This window comes from Plecotus auritus (assembly GCF_963455305.1).
Source record: "Plecotus auritus genome assembly, chromosome: 2".
Lineage (NCBI taxonomy): Eukaryota > Metazoa > Chordata > Mammalia > Chiroptera > Vespertilionidae > Plecotus > Plecotus auritus.
Genome location: NC_137771.1, coordinates 37368540 through 37391803, shown reverse-complemented (window position 1 = coordinate 37391803; position 23264 = coordinate 37368540). Strand labels below are relative to the sequence as shown.

The 23264-nt window shown below is 45.5% G+C and overlaps 1 protein-coding gene across 6 annotated transcripts in view; it reads right to left on the bottom strand.

The window, feature by feature from the left end:
- AGBL4 (AGBL carboxypeptidase 4) overlaps nt 1-23264 on the bottom strand; it is a 1107854-nt gene that overhangs the window by 59451 nt on the left and 1025139 nt on the right. For all 6 annotated transcript variants that reach the window (XM_080656977.1, XM_080656976.1, XM_080656979.1 and 3 more), the window contains one exon: nt 19370-19481. In XM_080656977.1, the coding sequence (XP_080513103.1) occupies nt 19370-19481 (112 nt within the window). The remainder of the gene's footprint in view (nt 1-19369; nt 19482-23264) is intronic.

The window sequence follows — 23264 nt, the reverse complement described above, 5'->3', positions numbered from 1 at the left end:
GAAATGGAAGAAGCTAAGGAAAAAGATGCAATAAAACCAAATGAATCTATGCCACCAAATCACTGTGTGACCTTGAGGAAGTCATTTTCCTTCTGGCATCAGTTTTTTCATTTGCAAAATGAAGAGGCTGAACAAGAATCTCTTACTTCCCTTCTGGCTCTGGTATTCTATAATTTGATTGCCTCTGACTCATTAGTCCTGTCTGGCTTGAATGGGACCCAGTAGTATTGAGGATAATCATAGGAATCCATCAAAATGTAGCCCAAAGAAGGCAATCTTGAGACTCAAATGAGATAATGTGGGGAAACTGCTTTGCACACTGGAAAGGGCTCTATTGTACACTTTTTCAGTGAAGAACGGAGGCAGATATGACCTTTATCCCCCAACCTGCATTCCTCTAGCAGCCTCCCCGCTACTTTTAATATCCAGCACCTTTTAGGCCATTCTGTCTACCTCACTCATCCTCTTTACCCAACAAAACTATTTTATCCTTTTATCACAAAGACAAGGAGCCCTAGGGGAGGGCAAAGGAAGGAGAGAAGAAATCCAGACTTCCGAGTTCAACAGATCCAGGCTGGAATCCCCATGTCCCTTTTGTTTATATAAAAAATGGGGATGTTTGCCTAATTCTGAGAACTTATCTTTTATTCTCAGAATTAAATGATAGTAAAAAAAGCTATGGTCCCAGATAAGTACTCATTTACAGCTGTGATGATGATGGAAGTGGTGGCATGGAGACAAACCTAAATCCTATATAGAATTTTGAGGGCTGGATGAGAGAGGAGGGAAAATAGCCCAGTTAAAGGGGAATGTGGGGGGGGGGGGAGGGGGTAAAGGCACAGGGATAGGTGTAAATGCAACAAGGCTGGCAGTGTGAATGTGGGTGCGCCATTTGTCTTTCGGGGCAATCAGAGTAAGAGTGTCATGCAATAAAACAACAAGAAAGCCCACTGCATGGGAGAACATATTTGCCAATGATATCAATGATAAGGGTTTAATCTCCAACATTTACAGGGAACTCATGCAGCTTAACAAAAAGAAGATAAACAACCCAATCAAAAAATGGGCAACTGATCTAAATGGACACTTTTCAAAAGAAGACTGAAGGAAGGCCAAGAGACATATGAAAACCTGCTCAAAGTCACTAATCATCAGAGAGATGCAAATCAAAACGACAATGCAGTACCATCTCACACCTGTCAGAATGGCAATCATCAACAAATCAACAAAGGACAAGTGCTGGCAAGGATGCGGAGAAAATGGAACCCTCGTGCACTGCTGGTGGGAATGCAGACTGGTGCAGCCACTGTGGAGAACAGTATGGAGTTTCCTCAAAAAACTAAAAATGGAACTCCCATTTGACCCAGGGAATCCCACTTCTAGGACTATATCCCAAGAAACTAGAAACACCAATCAGAAAGGATATATGCACCCCTGTGTTCATAGCAGCACAATTCACCATAGCTAAGATTTGGAAACAGCCTAAGTGCCCATCAGCAGATGAGTGGATTAAAAAACCATGGTATATCTACACAATGGAATACTACGCTGAGGTAAAAAAGAAGGAGTTCTTACCATTTGCAACAACATGGATGGAGATGGAGAGCATTATGCTAAGTGAAATAAGCCAGGCAGAGAAAGATAAATATCACATGATCTCACTCATTTGTGGAATATAATGAACAACATAAACTGATGAACAAAAATAGATCCAGAGACAGAGAAACATCAATCAGAATGTCAAACCTCAGGGAAGGTAGGGTACAGTGGGGGTAAGGGGGAGAGATCAACCAAAGGACTAATATGCATGCATATAAGCCTAATCAATGGACACAGACAACAGGGGGGTGGGGGCATGAATGGGAGGTGGGGGGAAATGGGGGAATAAGGACACATATGTAATACCTTAATCAATAAAGAAATTAAAAAAAAAGAGTGTCATGCAAGGGAGCATAGAGAACTGCATCGAAAGCTTTGAATACCAAGCTGAAGGGTCTTAACCCAGTAGGTGATGGGGATCTCTGAGGGCTTTAGGCAGTGTGAGAGTGCTGGTGCATCCTGGGCAAGGAGCTGCCTCCCCCCACTCACACTGAGATGTGGGGAGGGAAAGTGATAGTCACCTCCCCATAGGAGAGCTGCTGCTGTATTCATCTGAGCTAGAAATCTGACTACAGGGGAACATCGGACTGCACCTCAAATCAAAACACATGTCGTAGAGGTAGAAAACATTTACTCAAGATCTTACAAGTCCGATTTTCTTCATTTCAATCTCTTAAGAGAATCACTAGTTTTAAACCCAAAACAGTGAAATTCCCAGGTAACAAAATTAGCCCTGAATGCCACTTGCTGACCAGGTCTTAGTAAGGTTGCTTTTATTGCTTGCTTTTCTTTCAGCAATCTTAAACACACATCCTCAGTGGGTCCACCCTGCACCCAAAAGTTTGTTCTGGTCACAGGTGATGCCCTGCTACTCAAAGTAGGGTCCTCTGAGTAACCACATCAGCATCCCCTTGGGCCTGTTAGAAATGCGGATTCTCAGGTCCCTACTGCTCAGAGCTGGAATTTTAATAAGAAAACCACATGTTTCCTGCACATTAAGGCTTGAGAAGCACTGGAATTCCAAGAGTTCTCTCACCCATAAGGAAGTCAAAGCTGGTCTAATCTCTTCATTAAACTAATGAGTAACTGAGACCCAGAGAAAGGAAAGAACTGGGTTTTCCAAGGTCACACATGCAGTAAGCATAATTGGTATAGTGAACTTAATAACAGTATACTATGAAGCACAATAAAAAATAATTCCCCATAGCTGGCTGGAGATGAAGCACGGTAGACTAGGAACCACCTGATTTCGGAGTCAACTCTGTACGAGATTTACAACACAAGTGGCCAACTCACTGTATTTCCCTGCGCCTCATTTTCCTTTTCTGAAAAAAAATATCTTGATAAAGATGTGAAGGTTAAGTGCAGTAATGTATGTGGAATGTGTACCACAGTCTGGGTGCTCAGTCACTAGTAACTATGATAGTTCGGAGATGGGACCAAAACCTGACTCTTCAGCATCCTACCTACTGTCTTTTCTCCTATGGTACTCACAGAGTCAACCCAAGTCCTACTATGGGGGACAGGTTCCTAACTTAACAGTTCTCTCTGCAGGGCTCTGGGTGCTCCCTCCCTGGCAGCTGGCTCTCTCCTCCCGGGGCATTTAGACACCTACAATGGCTGCTCTCCACTAGCGTGTATCTCACCTTCGAGCAGGGACTGTGTCTTTTCTCTCTGTTTCCCCAGAGCATATCATGGTAGGTGTGCTGGCAGATGGAAGGGTCAGAAGAGAGAAGGGAGAACGGAAAGAAGGAGGAAGGGAGGGAGAGGGGAGCTGGGAGATGCTGGGTGTCGGAAGGCAACCATTTTACAGCATGATGGATTCGTTCAAAGAAACAGCTTGACAGTATGGAATTCATCTTTTCATGACTGTGACAACACTAATACATTTATTTCCCTCCTGGAATTAACTTTCCAATATTAAGAAAGGTCAAAATGAACTGCAGCAAAATGAGACATTTTGTCATTTTTAACAAATTATACCACAGTAGACTGTCAGGTTAAAGGGGTGCCATTTTGAAATCTAAACGCTGCAGTTGGTTGCATAGTCAGAGCTAATGCTTGTCATCTGCCCTTTCCCTGCCCACACACCTCTCTTCGGCCCCAATGATAAACCTAAAATATCTCAACCCGGTATTCTGAGTCCCTTTAGAATCTGATAACTTTTTAAAAGTCCATTCCTTCCCCAAAGGGACACTTTATACCATCCAGACCCACCTCCTTTCCTCTGTTCTCCTCATCCTCCACATTTTTGCTCATGTGATGTCTCCTGTCTGAACTGTCATCTCGCCAACTGTATCTACCCTTTCTCTGCCCTTCCCATCCAACCCACTGGCCGGCCCCTTGTTCCTCAGGATTTGACTTGTTCTGGCCTGAGTCTGCTAATTCTGCTCTGTTTGCCTAGGGTTATCCCTGACTGTGACTTGAACCATGAATTGCTTTCGCCTCTCCCACACCTTGCTCTGCCCGTTTAGGAAAGAGTTGGTGGTCTGGAAGGGGACACTAAATACGGGTGTTTTGTTAAAGAGGAAAAAGAGAGGCAGGAAACGGTGATGACCCTCTGCCTTGCTCCTCCTGCTCCTCTCTTCCTTCCTTCGTCCATCTGTGTTCTCAGCCCTGGGCCGGACTAGGGCCCCCTGGAGTCAGAACTAAAAGTGAGCCCTGTCTCTGTCTCTTGGGAAAGTTACTTCATAACTGCAGGCCTGTGTTTCAGTATCTGCAAAACAGAACTATAATCTCTATCTCACAACATGGCAGTGAGGGTCCCATGAATGCTTGTATGCGAATGTGCTCTGGAATCTGCATATCTCTGTGACAAGTTAGTGGAAAAATTATGACAAGACCCATGTGCTGGTGATGCATCCCCAGGGCCTAGAGGGCGCATGCTCCCCGCTGATGGCAGCCACAAGGCCTGGGTTTGAGTCCCAGCTCTGCAGTACTGTCTCCTAGTATGGCCGGCTCCCTGCCTGTGCTCATGTGGTCTCTCTCCATTCTCTTTCTATAAAAGGTGGGTTTGGAACACTTGTTCAGCTTCTGTAGCTCTGAAGTTCTCTGGTTCCACATAGGGCAAAGTGAGCTCTGAGAGCCTAGAAGGCCAGAAGTAACCTACTAATTCAAGGTCAAATGTGGCCAAACCAGAAGTTAGGGATGTGGACATCATCAGGTGGTGCTGATGATCTGTGGATGAAGAGATGCCCTGAGATGCAAACCTTCTGAATGCAGCTGCATTAGCCAACCCCACTTAAGACCCGGCTTCTGATTTACCCACCCTGTCAGTCTGTGAATTCATTCTGGACTTCTCAAACCAAGCACTCCTTACAGTGGTGGGGGAGGGGCAGGGTACCCAAAGTAATGGTAAGTCCATTTATAATGGCAATAGAACCTAAAGATAATGTGGGTAATTATGAACATTTGCTATTAAATGTCATCATACTAAAAAAAAAAAAAAAGCTAACTCAACAGAATTCCTCTCTTCTAGGTTGGCCATTTGTATCTTTTAGAGATAAAGAGGAGACCCCTGGGGAATGCTGGGCCCCAGGGTTCTGGAGGATCACATTCCCTGGTATCCACTCTGCCTCTGGCAGCACTCCCCTCTGCTGCACTGGGGAATGTGACCTTCATTTCCTGCTCTGCCACCACCAGCTGTGGGACCTCCTAGGTTCTAACAGCTTTTCATTTGTTCCCTTTACCAGCTGACATTGTGCTGATGTGTTAGGCACCACACTGTGGGCAAGAGAATGCAGAGGCGACAGAAATGTCATTTTATCCCTCAAGGAGTTCACAGTTGACTTGAAAAAACAAGCACATAAACCAATCAGCATGTATGGAGGATATAAGTGTGCACCAGGAGAGATTACGGTGGGGATGGGGCATCAGGGTGTCATTCACTCTGAGCCCTGGCTTCCTCACCTAAGAAACAGGGACAATGGCATCCATTCCACACAGCTGTTATGCCAATCAGATGAGACAATGCCTAGCACTTAATAGAAGCTCAAGAAATATTAGCACCCCTCTCCCCTTCCAGGGTCCTGAGAGGGCAGTACTTAAAAGTCAAAGACTTAGCAGACTGAGAAGGGCCCAGAGTAGGAAGAAAGGGCGCCATTTTATCTTTGCTCTGAGGAAGGGGAGAGAGTCCCTGCTATGCTAACAAGGAAGGTGAGGAGTTAGTTGGCAGACATCCTAGACTGTTAGTAGTCTGGATGTGAGTGCCTTTGGGACAGGAGCTTGAACAGAGAGGGTAGGGGTACAATGGATGGATGGTTGGAAGGGAGGATAAAAAGATGGCTAGTTAGAAGATGGATGCACAGATGGGTCCTGATTGATCCGTGTCCTTCTATAATGTGGGTTCCCTGGCTTCACCCTAGGGACTGACTCAGAGCCATGCAGTTTTCCCTGGTGAGTTGGTTTTGTTTTATAAAATAAGGTCTCTCCTCCTATCTGAGTGGCCAAGTCCCCTCCTCCTTCCTTGATTTTTTTCCCCCCAGTTGTTTTGTTTTTTGTTTTTGTTTTGTAAATCCTCACCTGAGGATATTTTTTTCCATTGATTTTTTTAAAAAAAAAATACGGGACATTTCATGAATTTGAGTGTCATGCTTGCACAGGGGCCATGCTAATCTTCTCTGTATCGTTCCAATTTTAGTATATGTGCTGCCAAAGCAAGTACTCCATTGATTTTAAGACAGAGTGGAAGGGAGGGTGAGAGACACAGAGAGAGAAACATCGATGTGAGAGAAACACACCGATTGGTTGCCTCCTACATGCACCCCATCTGGCACCGGGGATCAAGCCTGCAACTGAGGTACGTGTCCTTGACCAGAATCAAACCTGAGACTCTTCAGTCTGAGGGCTGATACTCTAACCAAACCGGCGAGGGCAGTGGTCAGCAAACCGTGGCTCGCGAGCCATATGTGGCTTGCGAGCCGCAGTTTGCCGCTCTGTTGACTAATGAGTTTGCCAATCCCTGGGCTAGGGCTTTCCCCCAGTTTTAAGGTGAACATATACTTGTTGAAAAGTTGTTGGGAAATACAAAAAAGCAGGAGGAAGGAAACAACCCTAGTACCCAGAAATAGCACTGTTAACATCTAATTTACTCCCATTCTTTTTGAGTGTTCTAAACCTGCTCATTATACATGTCTTAATGTATAATACACAGGCAACTTCGTCTTCAGCATTTTCTTCAGTTAAAATTATAGTATAAGCATCTTTACAATATTATTAACTCTTCATAAACATCCATTATATGAATGTATCGTGACTCACTTAATCAGTTTCCCACTGTGAGGCAGTTAGATTTTTCTCGGTTTTTCATTATTTATAAATAATTATCTGTAGACTTTTTCCCCCAAAATCCTTATTCACATTTCAGATTATTTCAGTCTGGGTTTCTAGCACTGCAATTGCTGGCTGAAAGCTACAAACACAACAATATATTTTAAACCCCAGAAAGCCATAGTAACGTTTTCCTCTCTCCTTTGCCTTCCACATCTTCCCTGCTCCCTGCAGGAGGGTTCCCGTGGCTCTCAGGACCAAGTCCAAGCTTCCTGAGGCAGCCCACAGTGCTTCCAACAACCAGGCTCTGCCTACCACCAGTCCGCCCCCCTCTCTGCCCTTTCCACATGCTCCCCCCAGTCCCCTGCAGCCAACTCCTCAGGATCCCCTGAGTGTATTCACCTAATGCTGTGTCCTCACACATGTGGCTCCCTCTGCCTATAATGCTTCCCCCAGTCTTTGTCTAAACAACTCCTCCTCTTCCTTCAAAACTCATCTCTGGAGGTCGCCTCTCCCTAAGTCCAGGTGAGCTGACCTGCTTTCCCACGTGGTACCCAGAGCCTTTGTCTGTCACAGTACTTACCACCCTGTCCTGCACTCAATGCTTTACTGAGTCTGGAGCCCTAGCCCAGGGATTTACAAACTTTCTAGCCCATGGATCCTTTATTCCAACACATTTCTTAGCCTAATAAAGGTGAACATCTTTTGAGACTATATGTGCCTGGCAGAGTGCCTTAAGCAAGTCACTCCAGTTCATCCTCACAACAACCTCTAACAAAGGAGGAAACTGAAGCTTAGAAAGGTTAAAGAACCCATCCAAGACAGCAATGCTATCGAGGGTGGAAACAAGATTTAAGTCTGGGCCTTTGCCTGAGCTCTTAATCACAGAATTATCCTGCTCTGGTTAAAAAGGAGAGGAGCCCCATGGAAGGAGTCCTCAGGCCTCCTGCAACGACTCTCTTAAACCAGTTTGAAAACCACTGCTCTCTTCTGAGTTATTGCTTCTTGTGGGAGGGGCTGTTCCTGATTTGCCTTTGTATTCCAGCCTACAGTGTCTGGGCTCAGAAAATGAGTATTGATGGATAAAGGAATGGTTTTTTTTTTCTGCTCAAGAGCACAGGGAAGTTTCTCTTTCATCTACACACATTACTAGCTTTGAAGTGAAAGCAACACTGTGAGCTGGAATGACTTGCTGGGTGGGAGAGCATTGAAGCTCACTGGCCAGCTGGTCAGGTCAGGCCCAGGCTGTGAAATGCCTCAAAGCCAGACACCAGGGCCAGCACTGGGCTTGGGAGGTGGGCGTTGGTACTTCGGGAGGATGGGGCAATTTCTTTTTCTTTCTTTTCTTAAATATGTTTTTATTTTTTTAAAAATATATATTTTATTGATTTTTTACAGAGAGGAAGGGGGAGGGATAGAGAGTTAGAAACATCGATGAGAGAGAAACATCGATCAGCTGCCTCCTGCACACCTCCTACCGGAATCGAACCTGGGACCTTTCAGTCCGCAGGCCGACGCTCTATCCACTGATCCAAACCGGTTAGGGCTTTATTGGTTTTTAAATAGAGAGGAAGGGAGAGCTAGAAACATCAATGAGAGAGACACATCTATCAGCTGCTTCCTTCACACCCCCTACTGGGAATTGAGCCTGCAACCCGGGCACGTGCCCTCACAGGGAATCAAACCCAGAACCCCTTGGTCCATGGAAAGATACTCAATCCACTGAGCCACACCAGCTGGGCGGATGGGGCAATTTCTTGATGAAAGGTTAAACAGTCAGCTCTTGCTGGAAGCAGTGATTAGTGTGGTCCCTTTCATCAGCTCTCCCCACCAGGGCAAATAATGGGCTAATTAGACATCTGGCTCACTTGATTTCCCATGGCTAAGGCCAATTTCTGAAATGCAGTGAACTGTTTGATGTACCAGCATGAATTCATCCTGGGCTCAAGAGCCTCCCAACAGTAACAACTGAAAATAACTCAGAAAAGTTCCACATTGAACACAAGGCACCGGAAACGGAACCCGTGCCATTTTAGGCAGGCGTGGCTGAGTGCCTAAGCAGTAGCAGGCTGTATGCAGACCCCAACCTGCTCAAACCAGGGGCTGGAAGGGGAGGAGTCCACTGGAAGGGGGAGAAATGGATGGGTTCATTGGAAAAGTTCCTGTGAGAGATGACCGGAGGAACTGGAGTCGCTGGGTAAGTAGAAGGAAGTTATTGCAGGAGTGGCGGCTTGCCCACAGAGACCCCTTTTTAGCTCATTGTGGCCTGGATGCCATGGGGCAGGGAAAATGGGGAGGCCAGCTTGGTCTAACCTAGACACCAGGGTGAGGGGGACAGACACTGGTGGCAGAGAGGGAGCAAAGAGAACTTCAACATTTGTGGGTTTGTGATGGAGGGTGTACAGGGCTGAATTTTAACACTTGGGAATTTCTGAATTCGTGAGCTAGAGGAAAGGCTCTGTACATGGGAGCTTTTTGTGACAAGGAATCAGCAGGGAGGAGCATGAAGGAGGACGATGAGCCCATGGCAATGCAGTGCAGAAGAGAACTGCGGAGGTCTGAGAAAGTGCAGTGGGTTTCTTTGGGATGAGTCAGGGCTGTCCTGCTGGGAAACCAGGTCAGGAGAGGTAGCTACCAAGATTTCCCCAAACACTCATCATGTGCCTACCAAGTGTGGGCCTCTGCCAGGTGCCTAGGTGCAGGCAGAAAGAGAGGGGCGCTGTCCATGAGCAGCTCAGACCATAGAAGGCAGGACTCTGTCACTGACACAGCAAGATGTGGACTTGTGGACCCAGCTCTGTGGGATGCCTGCAGACACCCAAACAACCGCCCTTTTGGAGAGATAGCATTGTCATCAATGCTTAGGGGGTTCTCATGGAGTCACCAGGGAGGGGGCCCACCCTGCTCAGGGCAGCAAGGAGGTGAGGGGCAGGGCCTCTGCACTGGGGCGGGTAAGGGATTGTAATGTAGTTGAGACTATGGAACCTACCATCAAAGGAGATGGTACTATGGCACCAAGCCCATGGAATATATGCTCTACTTGCTATGGAATAAACCTCCAAATGAAAGGAACAAAGTCTGCTAATACAGGGTATCCCAAAAAATATATGCACACTTTAACAGCTGATAGCTGTTAAAGAAAAATGAAATGTATCTTTAAAAACATTCCCTTTATAATTATTCAAAGTGTGTGTACATTTTGGGGACACCCTGTAGTTATAGAAGAATAAGAAAACGAGAGTTCATTGTGGGCCGGAGGGTTCAGGGAAATCTTAGAGAAGGGGGGCCTGGAGGTGGGTTTTGAAGAAGAAGTAGAATTTTGAGAGTGACTAAGTGTGTCTCCACTTGGAATATTTCTCCTCTTTACTCAGCAAATCTCAATCTTTCTTCAGAACTCTGTTAGGATATTAATCCCAGGTCTTAAGAAGTGGATTTCTTCTTTCCTGCCTCTCTCCCAACATTTATTCATGGGGGCAGGTGCCCTGTGCTGGAATGTCAGGGATATAGAATGACGAAGATGAAGTCCAAGCCCTCAGTGGGATTAAAATCTGTGATGGGCATGGGAGCTGGAGGGGGCTGGGCAGTGAGGTGAGTACACTAATGGCCAAGTGCATAAAATATTAATAGCTTCATTTTTCATATAACTACTATGGGAGGTTATTTATACATATATTATCTTATCCTGAGAGAAATCCCATGAGATGGAAATTGCTCATCCCAATGTACAGACAGGGGAAATAAGACACAGGGAGTTTAACTGAACTGACTCAAGGGGAAACTTGAAGAAGCTTTGCTCATCCCCATGCAGTTGAAACAATGTGCATCTAGTCAGTTGGCGAGACGTATCTGGGGCCTTTCAGGATGAAAAGATGTGAGAGAAATTGAAGCAAGCAACCAACTTGACAGGAATATTACTCTTAGGCGAGAGATCCATCTCTCCACCCTGCTTGCTGCCAAAGTCAAAGTTATAATCCAGAGAGTTAGAAAATCCATGCCCTTTTATCACAGGTGGGAGAAGTTGCCCTTTAGAAAAATAATGATTTCTCTTAAAATTCCTTAAAGTTTCATAAACCACCTCAAACCTTTGGAGGAAAAACTGTAAAAATTGCATGAACCCAAAGCACTCTCTGTTCTCAGAGCTCCCTGCACAATTACATTCACTTCTAGTCTTTATTTCCACATTGAACCTTTCGCCTGGTGGTTATTTACTGATTTCCTGGGCCAGGTTGGCAGGAGTGGGGAAACACTGGAGTAGAGCCAAGTGTGTGACTGGACCTGGTGGTGTGAGCACATTTAATCCATCCCAGGTGAGAGCTCTAGCAGCTGGCTACAGGCCGGCCATTTCAACGGGACACCTTCTCCTTCTCCCCCAGGCAACACTCTCCCTTGCCTCTATAAAAGGCTTCACATTCACATGCGTTGGCCTCTTGGACTTGAGAAGTTGCAGGTCAGGGATTGTTCTTCCCTGTTAGCAGATGGGCACACTGAGGCTTAGGAAACATCTGCATGTGCTAAGCACCTGCCTTCACTGCAGGCTGTCCTTCCCCCGCAGCTGCCAGGATTTTGTGTCTTATCATGGAAATCCTGCCTTTCTACAAATAATCAGCAGATAACTACAGGACGACATAGATTCTAGGAGCCAGAAAGGCCCTGTAGAGATCATCCCTCAAACACTACAATGTATACACAGGGGGCAATGAGAGAACCAGAGAGGGGAAGAAACTTGCCCAAGAGTACCATGCACATGAGTAGTTCATCCACTCTGGCAGGGCCTCTGTGCTGTCAGCTCCTCTCGCCGCCACGAAGACAAGCCCACTTGGTTCCAGCTGCTCCCTGCAGGGGATCTTTGGGATAATAAAGTCAAAGACATGGGGACCGAACAAAGCCTCAGTGAGACAGTCTGCAACTGGCCCAGGGGTGTGGTTTTCATCAGAGGGGTGCTGCCTCCTCTAGGGGTGGTTAACATCCTGCCATGCTGAGCAAAGAATTTCCTACCCAAATGCGATGGCTGAGGCCGCTGCCCACCTTGTTTACTTCCAAGTGTGTATGTGGGGTGAGAATGGGGGTGCCCCTAGCCCAGGGGTGGGCAAACTTTTTGACTCGAGGGCCACAATGGGTTCTTAAACTGGACCGGAGGGCCGGAACAAAAGCATGGATGGAGTGTTTGTGTGAACTAATATAAATTCAAAGTAAAGGAGCGGAGGGGAGAGCAAGAGAACCGGATAGAACAGCTGGATCCGGCCCGCGGGCCGTAGTTTGCCCACAGCTGCCCTAGCCTTTACCCATTACCCCCATCCTTCCCCTAGCAGGATTCTCCCCTTCCTTCCCCATCCCTGTCCTCAGGTTGTTGGGTATGAACACGCAGGTGCCCCTTGGTTTCCAGTGAGGAGCTGCTATTGCAGGGCCTTCCTGTCTGGTGACCCAGTGACACCTCTGCTCACACTGCGAACAGACCTCATGGGCTGCCCCCTTCCATGGTCATGCAGTAGTGGACCTATGCCTGGCCGTGTGTGTGTGTGTGTGTGTGTGTGTGTGTGTGTGTGTGTCTGGTTTGTGTGATTATATATAACTATATCCTCATTTACTATGTTTATGTCTTTATATGGATGTATTTTCTGTTTTATGAATGTAAATATATGCATTTTCTGCAAATTTCTATGTTGTACATGTGTGTTTGTGTAGCAGAAGTGAGTGCTGGCTCTGTGTGTTTGACCACGTCGCCATCCACTCTGTCATATCATTGTGTTTCAGCTTAGTTATTTATTTAATAGCAAGAGAGTGGCTTATCTTGAGGACTACAGGAGGTGAGCAAGGAAAAAATAAATAAATAAAAAATAAACCCAACCCTGTGTTGCTCTATTTTAAAAACTGCTCTGTGTTGTTATGGCAGCTAATTTTCCTTAAATGATTTAAGAAAACGGATCTGCCTAAAAGAACTGCAGCCAAGTTGTTATAGCAACACAGGCCTTTCTCCTCTAGAAAAAGGGGGGCCATCACCCCAGAGCATAGAAACTTCTCTAAACAGCAACCCTTGGGGGACTCAGGGAGCACAGGAAGGGCAGGGGGGTCCCATTCACCTCCCAGGAAGTTTGGGGGCTCTTAGCAACAGCCCCAACCACGCTCCGGTTCAGATCTCTTTGTCCTTCACCCGGACTCTTGCAATAGGCACCTAGAGCTCTCTCTTCTCTGAATTCCCCTCAGCTCCTCTGATCCACTGTCCCCACCGCAGCCTCAGTGATTTTCTAAAGCATATACTCTATTCATATTCATCTGTGCATTCAGCGTTCAGCATAGTATCCTCCATGGAGCCACGTTCTGTGCTATGTCCCGGGTGTGAATAGGTTGTGTACTTAACTGGTATGTCAGGAACCTTGGCCTCTACCCCACAAGCAATGGGGAGACAGTGAAAGGTTTTAAGCATGAGAGGGAGACTTGCGGAGGAGGATCCAAGATGGTGGCGTAGGTAAACACCTAAACTGCTGCCTCGCACAACAATTTCACAACTACAACTAAAAGACAAATCATCTATCACCCAGAACCATGGGAAAGCTGGCTGAGTGGAAGTTCTACAACTAGAAGGAAAGAGCAAACAGCATTGAGGGGTGCACAAGCGCTGAAAAGCTGAGGTACGGAGGCGCGCAAATCGGGCTGGCGAAGGGCGACTGGGAGCGCTGCTTTTTTCAACCCAAAGGGAGACAAGCTCCCGATTACTCTGAACTCCAGTTTCTGGGGAGATGCGGGGACCCAGGCTTCTATGGGGAGAAGCTGGACTGTCTGCTGTGGGGTCGGAAAGTGAGGGAGGCTTGCTTGCAGGGCTGCGCGCAGGAATAATTGTTTATTGTGCTGGGGCGCAGGACACGGGGACACGGTCGGAGACACAGAGCCGGCTAACTGGCAGCCATCGCTGTTTGCCACACCCTAGCCTAGTCATGCCCTGAGACCCCGCCCCGCACAATCTACAAACCTACCCAAGCTCCAAGCAGCGGCTTTAGCATATGAATGACCTGCCCTATTGCAGCTTAACCTAGCAAACTTGCAGCCTGGGTCAGACAGCTCCAAAACCTCCAAACCCCAAGCAAAGAGGAGAAAACTGTAGTTCTCGCTGTAGCGCCTGCTGGGTGGCCTCAGACAGTAGCTGACCTGCACCCCATTGGAGATCCAGAAGCCAGTGTACCTAGTGGTCAGTGTGAGACACCAGATTTCAACTCCTCACATTCGTAAGTGACACAATCAGGAGGCAGACTCAGTGAGCACCAAAGCCCCACTGAAACAAGTCCTGCACCATAAGTGTGTCTCCAGCGCAGCAGTTCTTCCATTATAGACACAGCGGGTCCTCACAGCCAATTGGCCTGGAGGTCAATTCCTCCCAGTGTACCAACAGCAATCAAGGCTTAACTACACCAAGACTTTGCACTCAGCCCACAAAGGGGTGTACCAAAGGCGTCCACCTCAGGTGATTGGGGAGGCTGAGCTACTGGCCCCTATAGGTTACCTACCACACAAAGCCACTCCATCAACACAAGGAAGCAGCAAAATGCGGAGACAAAGAAACATGTCGCGAATGAAAGAAATGGAGGAAAACAAACTACTGGACGACATAGAGTTCAGAACCACATTTATAAGGTTACTCAAGAATCTTCTAAAAACCACTGAGGAACTTAGTGAGACCTTTAAGGATCTTAATGAGAATGCCAAAAAAATGGAAAAGGACCAGTCAGAAATTAAGCATACACTGTCTGAAATAAAGAATATACAGAAACTCAACTGTAGATCAACGTACCCCAAGAATCAAACCAAAGATCTGAAATATGAGGAAACAAAAAACACACAACCAGAAAAACAAAAAGAAAAAATCCAAAAATATGAAGATAGTGTAAGGAGCCTCTGGGAAAACTTTAAGCATACCAACATCTGAATTTTTGGGGTGCCAGAAGAAGAGAAAGAGCAAAATATTGAAAACCTATTAGAAGAAATAATGACAGAAAATTTTCCCTACCTGGTGAAAGAAATAGACTTACAAGTTCAGTAAGCACACAGAACCCCATACAAGAGGAATCCAAAGAGGACCACACCGAAGTACATCATAATTAAAATGCCAAGGGCAAAAGACAAAGAGAGAATCTTGAAAGCAGCAAGAGAAAAATGGTTAGTTACCTACAAGGGAGCACCCATACGACTGTCAGCTGATTTCTCGGCAGAAACTATGCAGGCCAGAAGGGAGTGGCAAGAAATATTCAAGGTGATGAACAGCAAGAACCTACAACCAAGATTACTCTACCCAGCAAAGCTATCATACAGAGTTGAAGGTCAGATAAAGAGCTTCACAGACAAGAAAAAGCTAAAGGAGTTCATCACAACCAAACCAGGATTACATGAAATGCTGAAGGATATTCTTTAAGAAGAGGAAGAAGAAGAAAAAGGTAAAGATAAAAATTATGAACAACAAAATGACATCAAATACATACCTATCAACAAGTGAATCTAAAAATCAAGTGAATAAAAAATCTGAAGAACAGAATGGACTGGTGAATATAATAGAATCAGGGACATAGAAAGGGAGTGGACTGACAATTCTCAGGGGAAAGGGGGTGTGAGGGGTGCGGGAAGAGATTGGACAAAAATCTTACACATATGGATGAAGACAGTGGCGGGGGGTAAGGGCATGGGGTGGGGTGGGGAATCAGGTGGAGGGGAGCTATGGGGGAAAAAAAGAAGAACACCTGTAATAATCTGAACAATAAAGATTTATTTTTTTTAAAAAAGAGAGGGAGACTCAGTTGGATTTAAATTTTAGAATGACTCTAGAGCAGGGGTAGGCAAACTTTTTGACTCGAGGGCCACAATAGGTTCTTAAACTGGACCGGAGGGCCGGAACAAAAGCATGGATGGAGTGTTTGTGTGAACTAATATAAATTCAAAGTAAAGGAGCGGAGGGGAGAGCAAGAGAACCGGATAGAACAGCCGGATCCGGCCCGCGGGCCGAGGTTTGCCCACAGCTGCTCTAGAGTATCTAGATTGGGAGAGTGAATGGATGGCAATACTACTCCTTGATATCTCCCTTGCCCCACTGTGTTAGATGGCTCTCCATGGACTTATATTGATTCCAAGATTGAGAAACGGTGTGTGCTGGAATTTTCCTAACAAGTGGCATTTTGTTTCATTGCCTTGATTTTTTTTTTACAGTCATGATATTTAATTTAATTAAAACTCAATTTAAAAGAGGGCCTAGGACTTTGATTTTAATGAGAAAGGACCACTGGGCCATGGAAGAAGCCACATTCCTTGGCTCAATGTTCAAAGTCATCCATGAGCTTCTGTACGTCTGTCCCCCCACCCCCCCACCCCATGCTACCCTCCTGAGGCTCCCTGTCATAAGCCCTGCATACTGACCTCAGCAGCCAGGTCTCTCACCTCCATGCCATTGCTCAGCTTTCCCTGGAATGCCCTCTCCCTTTCCCTGTAACCTCCCTCATCTCCAAACCATAGCCATCTGATGGAGTATTACCCATTTGCAAAGGCCCAGTCCAAATTCTTTAAGAAATTTCCTTCACCCTGGACAGTGTGCTCAGTGGTTGGAACATCATCTGGTACACCAAATGTCACTGGTTCGATTCCAGGTCAGGGCACATGCACAGGTTTTTGGTTCAATCCCCAGTAGGGGGTGTGCAGAAGGCAACTTATGGATGTTTCTCTTACATGGAAAGAGTGAAGCTGTGAGCGTAAAGGCCAGAAGCTGCCCTGGCAGCTCAGAGAGCACTGGGCAGAGTGATTATGATGACTATGTGACGGTCAAGGTCAGGAGAGAAATGCATTTAAAAGTAATAGGGCAGAACCTTGGGGCACTGCAGTGTTTGCAACTGGACACAATGACTCTTAAGTCAAATGTTAATTTGAATCATATCCAAATAATGTTTGTGGAGGATCTGCTACATATCAGGTACTGTACTAGGTGCTTTCACATAGCTTTTAAGTAGAGAGACCGTAATTTATCATCCAAACTGGGAGACTTTTAAGAGGAAAGGGGATAGTATTAACAATTATTCTAGGACAATAGGCATAAGCCACAACTGCCCCCAGGCAAGCTGAAATGTATAACCATCCTACTTGTAGGTCATAGTTGGTGCTTTTTTGGGTAATCCAACACAATTTGTAAATCTCTAGTTATGGGTATTTACTTGTTTAATATCTATTTCCCCACTAGGTTCCATGGGTTTCATTCACTGTTAGAACCACAATGACTGGTGTATAGAAATTACTTGGTAAGTATTTGTGGAAAGAATGGGGTAAAAGACAGGACAAGGACGGGGGGAGACAGAAAGAGACCAAGGTAGCTGAGGTCCTGTTCCAGGCCAGCTTGACTCCCATATTAGTGCCAGGTCCTCGCTTGGGGCATAAAGGAGCCAACTTTCAGGAAGAGTATAGCCTACACAATGAGCTCAGCATCCAAGCGCATTTATTAAGCCCAACCAGCTGACAATCAACCTATTCGTGGCACCAAGAGTGTCCTAACAGCTCTGCAGCTCAGTCTTTTCTCATCTGTGTTCAGTGACATGGGTGAGTGCCTGGTTGAAACCTAACCCCTTTCCTTAATCCTTCCCCCATGCCTTGGCAACCTGGTTCTCCCCTCGGGATTCTACTAAAACACCCCTTTGTTCAGTGGCCCCCACCCTGTCACTCCTCAGGCCTCTTTGTCCTCCCTGTGAATAACTGTTTCGTATCTATAAACTGCAGTGCATTTGGCATAACAGGATTTGCCATGTTCAATCCAATTTAGTTCAGCATATAGTTATTGAATATCTATGATCAGCCAGGTCAGAAAAAGTGTTGGAGCTGTGCTCTTTAAGAACAGGTGGCAGGGGAAGAAAGCACTGTGATTCTATCAGGGAAACTGCAGTTAACCCAGAGGTCGGGTGGGCGTGGGCAGTGGGGAACCCAGAGGACAATAAACACTTTCTGGGAAACTTAGCAGCAGCTTCTGTCTGCCAAAAAAGCTGGTCAGGATGGCATCGAGGGTGCAGGGGAAGAACAGTGCTTGTGAGCACAGTTAACACCTTTTGTAGACAAGGAAGGAGGAGCTGGAGAAGGAAGCAAGTATAGGAAAGCAACGGCTACATAGGCACTGGCTAAAAAAGACTTAGGAAAGCCAAGTTCATAGGAGGATCAAGATAACAGTCAAGTGAATTACACTGCACCTAAGGATTTACTTTTTCTTAACCCTTGGTCTAATATATGCATTTGTTTTAAGTACACATTTTTGGCTGCTTCATCTCATGAGACCTCCACAATTGAGCCCAGTATTTGTGAGGGCTGCTCAATATAATGCTGCTTTTTAATTTAGGATGTTTTTATGGACATCTTCAAAGAGTTACACTGATGTGACTCTGAAATACTCCAACTCTGGGACCTTTGCTGTCTTAGCAATCACTATCTGTCACCTGGTGGCAGCCAGGGGCTCATAAAATCACAGTCATCACCTGTAATCTCATTACAGCATCTTCCAAACAACTGAGTCTCCTCTATGCACCATTTTTGACAGTGTCACTTAGCTTCAAGTTGAACACTTTTAGTAAGGCGAAGTTCATAGTGCACATACCCATTTTATCATCAGGCATCTCTAATTATTAAAAAGTTCTATTTTTCTTTAGGCCTTACTTCTGCCTTTGGCTTCCACCTAAAAAATGTCTGTCCTGTTCTCTCCAACAGCCCCTCAGAGGCAGAATGATCATAGTCTGTCTCCTTTCTCTAAGTTATGAAATCTTAATGTATTCTATTTCTTACAAAATCTTGCCCCGATGAACAAACTCAGTATGGACGCCCATTGCCCCCTTCTCTCTGGAAGAGCAGGCCCTCTGGAACAAGGTCCAGAGTACTATGCTATAATCTCTTACCTGGTTTCCTTGTTTTAGGTGGGAATAGCTTCAGCACCACTACCACACCCCCAAGTCCAACCAGGTGCTTCCAGCAAGGTCATCCTGTCCTTACAGAACCTTGCCTCTTGGGCCAGGGTTCACTTGCCCAGAGGTGGACGTGTCCTCCAAGCTAGGACCTTCATAGTCTTTTTGGAACTGGGACTAGAAAATGAGAGTGGGCCCCTCTACAGTGGTGGGAGCCACTGGATATGACGTTTGGCACATGCTCCCTACAGGTGGAGGAGGCCAGCCTACAGCCTTCAGTCATATGAGATACTCTGTTACTCTTCTAGTGGATAAACCATTAAACTAGTTCAAGTTGTATTTCTTTGGCTTGTAACCAAAAAGCCCTGGCAAAGGTGGATCTGCTCCAGTATATTTCCTTCATCCCATGAGACCCCCACACCTGAGCCCAGTGTTTGTGAGTACTTGGGTTTGTCCAGTGCAGAGAAGACACGAGCAGACCTGGTTCCTCCCTGGTTTTGACCCTGTATTCCCAATTTGCAATTCCTAGTGAACTTCCCCAGTACAACACTGCTCTTTCCTGGGTCAAGCCGTAAGACCAGCAGCTGCCGAGGGGTTCGGTTACTCACTGGGTCGTTGTACATCTGGATGATGAGCTGTTTCACCCCATACAGGGTAGGGTGGGCCCATGGAGAGGGATCCAGCCAGTGACGGTTCAGGTCAAACCCCATCAGAGAGCACCTAGGCAATCCCCAAAGTCAGAGTCAGTACAAACAGAACAAGTCAAGCTGCTCACTTATCAAAACACAGTTGGGAGTAGCAACAGTCCTGTCACTCACCTGGCATTTATTCTTTTGCCAGAGACATTTTTAAGCATTTCACATGTATTAATTCATTCATTGCTTTCAACGACCCTGTGGAGTCACTACAAGGATAATCAATACTTTACATAAGAAGAAACTGAGTCACAGAGAGGTTCAAAATATTTCTGTGGCGGCCTTACTTCAGGGCCCACGCCCTGAGGCCACAGATACATGCACGTCTCCTAGACAGGGCAGCAGAAAACATGCTCAGGCCAAAGCCTCTGGTGTCCCCCTATTCCTTTCTCATACCCAGCTAGTAGTCCATTGTCTCTACTTTCAAAATATATTCAGAACCCAACACTTTTGCATCACCTCCACTGATATTACCTTGAGTTTGAAACACAGTCCAGCAGTGGTCGGCAAACTGCGGCTCACAAGCCACATGCGGCTCGCGAGCGCGGTTTGCCGCTCTGTTGACTAATGAGTTTGCCGACCGCTGGGATAGGGGCTTAATCACAAGGAACAACAACAGCTTGTAATTATTGGAATCAAGAGTCTAGGTCAGTGGTCGGCAAACTCATTAGTCAACACAGCGGCAAACCGCGGCTCACGAGCTGCATGTGGCTTGCGAGCTGCAGTTTGCCGACCACAGGTCCAGAGTATTATGCTATAATCTCTTATCTGGTTTCCTTGTTTCCACACCTGCACCCTCCCACTTCACCTTTACCACTATAGCCCTCCCCACACCCCACACCCCATTTTCCACACAACAGCCAGTGTGATGCTCTTAAGAAAAAAGTCAGATTGTGCCCCTTCTCCTTGTGGTCCATCCTGCTGACCTCTCTGACCTCAGCCCCTACCAGCCTCTCTTGCTGCCTCTATGCCAGATACTGCCTCCTCTCTGCTCCTCCAACACCTCAGGTTCCTCCTGACTCAGGGGTGTTATACAGGCTGTCCTTCTTCCTGGAATTCTCTGCCTCCAGATAGCTGAGTGACTGACTCATCCTCATTTATTTCAAATATTTGACTGAATGTCATCTGCTCAGAGAAGGCTACCTGCACACCTTCTCCATACCCTCCCTTGGGCATTAAAGACCTTCACTAGGGCAAACGTGATCGTGACTTCTGGTTCTCCGTCTCTCTCTCTTCCTCCCTTTCTTACTCCAGATCTGCTCAAATCCTTGCTTGTACTTGGGAGAGGTACCTCCTCCATGCCTCTGTCCCTAGGCTTCCATCTGCTGGGCCTGTGCACACTTAAGGCACTGCCCAGGCCAGCGCAAGCTCAGGTACAGCTCCAGAAACCCAGTGCTTGCTCCCAAGTCAAATCACCACTCTCCTCTCCAATGCAACCTCCTCCTGTCCCGAGAATGTCTCCCACCCTCATCCATCTTGTTTTCCTGATCAAGATTCATCTATGGCTCTCCATTATCCATGGGATAAAATTCGGCTTTTTGCAGGTTTTTAACCATAGTCAAATAGATAGTGGCCATCATCTCTTTCTCTGCCCAAATTGTCCCTCTTTTTCTTTTCTTTTCTTTTTAATTTATTTTATTGTTTGAAGTATTACACATAGTAGTAAATATATCTCCTTTTTTTCCCCCATTGACCTTCCCCCAGCCTCCCCTACCCTCTGTCGCATGCCCTCATCCCACTGCCCCAATGTCTTGTGTCCATTGGTTGTGCTTATATGCATGCATACAAGTCCTTCGATTGATCTCTTCCCCCCCCCTCCCCAACACTCCCCAGCCTTCCCGCTGTAATTTGACAGTCTGTTCGATGCTTTACTGCCTCTGTATCTATCTTTTTGCTCATCAGGTTATAATGTTCTTTATTTTCCATAAATGAGTGAGATCATGTGGTATTTTTCTTTCATTGCCTGGCTTATTTCACTTAACATAATGCTCTCCAGTTCCATCCAGGCTGCTGCAAATGGTAAGAATTCCTTCTTTTTTATAGCAGCGTAGTATTCCATTGTACAGATGTACCATGGTTTTCTAATCTACTCATCTGCTGATGGGCATTTAGGCTTTTTCCAAATCTTAGCTATGGTGAATTGTGCTGCTATGAACATAGGGGTGCATATATCCTTTCTGATTGGTGTTTCTAGTTTCTTGGGATATAGTCCTAGAAGTGGGATTACTGGGTCAAATGGGAGTTCCATTTTTAGTTTTTTGAGGAAACTCCATACTGTTCTCCACAGTGGCTGCACCAGTCTGCATTCCCACCAGCAGTGCACGAGGGTTCCTTTTTCTCCACATCCTCGCCAGCACTTGTCCTTTGTTGATTTGTTGATGATTGCCATTCTGACAGGTGTGAGATGGTACCGCATTGTCGTTTTGATTTGCATCTCTTGGATAATTAGTGACTTTGAGCATGTTTTCATATGTCTCTTGGCCTTCCTTCTGTCTTCTTTTGAAAGGTATCTATTTAGGTTCATTGCCCACTTTTTTATTGGATCATTTATCTTCCTTTTATTAAGTTGTATGAGTTCCCTGTAAATGTTGGAGATTAAACCTTTATCAGTGATAACATTTGCAGATATGTTCTCCCATACAATGGGCTTTCTTGTTGTTTTGTTGATGGTTTCTTTTGCTGTGCAAAAGCTTTTTATTTTGATGTAGTGCCATTTTTTTATTTTCTCTTTAGTTTCCATTGCCCTAGGAGCGGTATCAGTGAAGAAATTGCTTCGGCATATGTTTGAGATTTTTCTGCCTGTAGATTCCTCTAGTATTTTTATGGTTTCCTGTCTTATGTTTAAGTCCTTTACCCATTTTGAGTTTATTTTTGTGTATGGTGTAAGTTAGTGGTCTAGTTTCATTTTTTTGCATGTGTCTGTCCAATTTTCCCAAAACCATTTATTGAAGAGACTGTCTTGACTCCATTGTATGTTCATACTTCCTTTGTCAAATATTAATTGAGCATAGTGGTTTGGGTTGATATCTGGGTTCTCTATTCTATTCCATTGGTCTATATGTCTGTTCTTGTGCCAGTACCAGGCTGTTTTGAGATCAGTGGCTTTGTAATACAGCTTGAAATCTGGTATTGAGATCCCACCTACTTTGTTCTTCTTTCTCAGGATTGCTGCGGCTATTTGGGGACTTATTTTTATTCCAGATTAATTTTTGGAGAGTTCTTTCTAGGTCTGTGAAATATGCCATTGGTATTTTAATGGGGAGTGCATTGAATCAATCTATAGATTGCTTTGGATAGTATGGACATTTTAATGATGTTGATTCTCCCAATCCATGAACATGGTATGTTCTTCCATTTGTTTATGTCTTCCTCTATGTCTTTTTTCAGTGTCCTGTAGTTTTCCGTGTATAGGTCTTTTACCTCCTTAGTTAAGTTTATTCCTAGGTATCTTAATTTTTTTGGTGTGATGGTAAATGGGATTGCTTTTTAGTCTCTCTCTCTGTAAGTTCACTATTGGTGTATAGAAATTCCATAGATTTCTTGGCATTAATTTTGTATCCTGCTACATTGCCGAATTCATTTATTAAGTCTAATAGTTTTTTGATGGAGTCTTTAGGATTTTTTATGTACAATATCATGTCATCTGCAAATAAGGACAGTTTTACTTCTTCTTTTCCAATTTGGATGCCTTTTCTTTCTTCTTTTTGTCTAATTGCAATGGCTTCCAGTACTATGCCGAACAGGAGTGGCGAGAATGGGCATCCCTGTCTTGTTCCTGTTCTTAGGGAAATGGTTTTAGTTTTTGTCC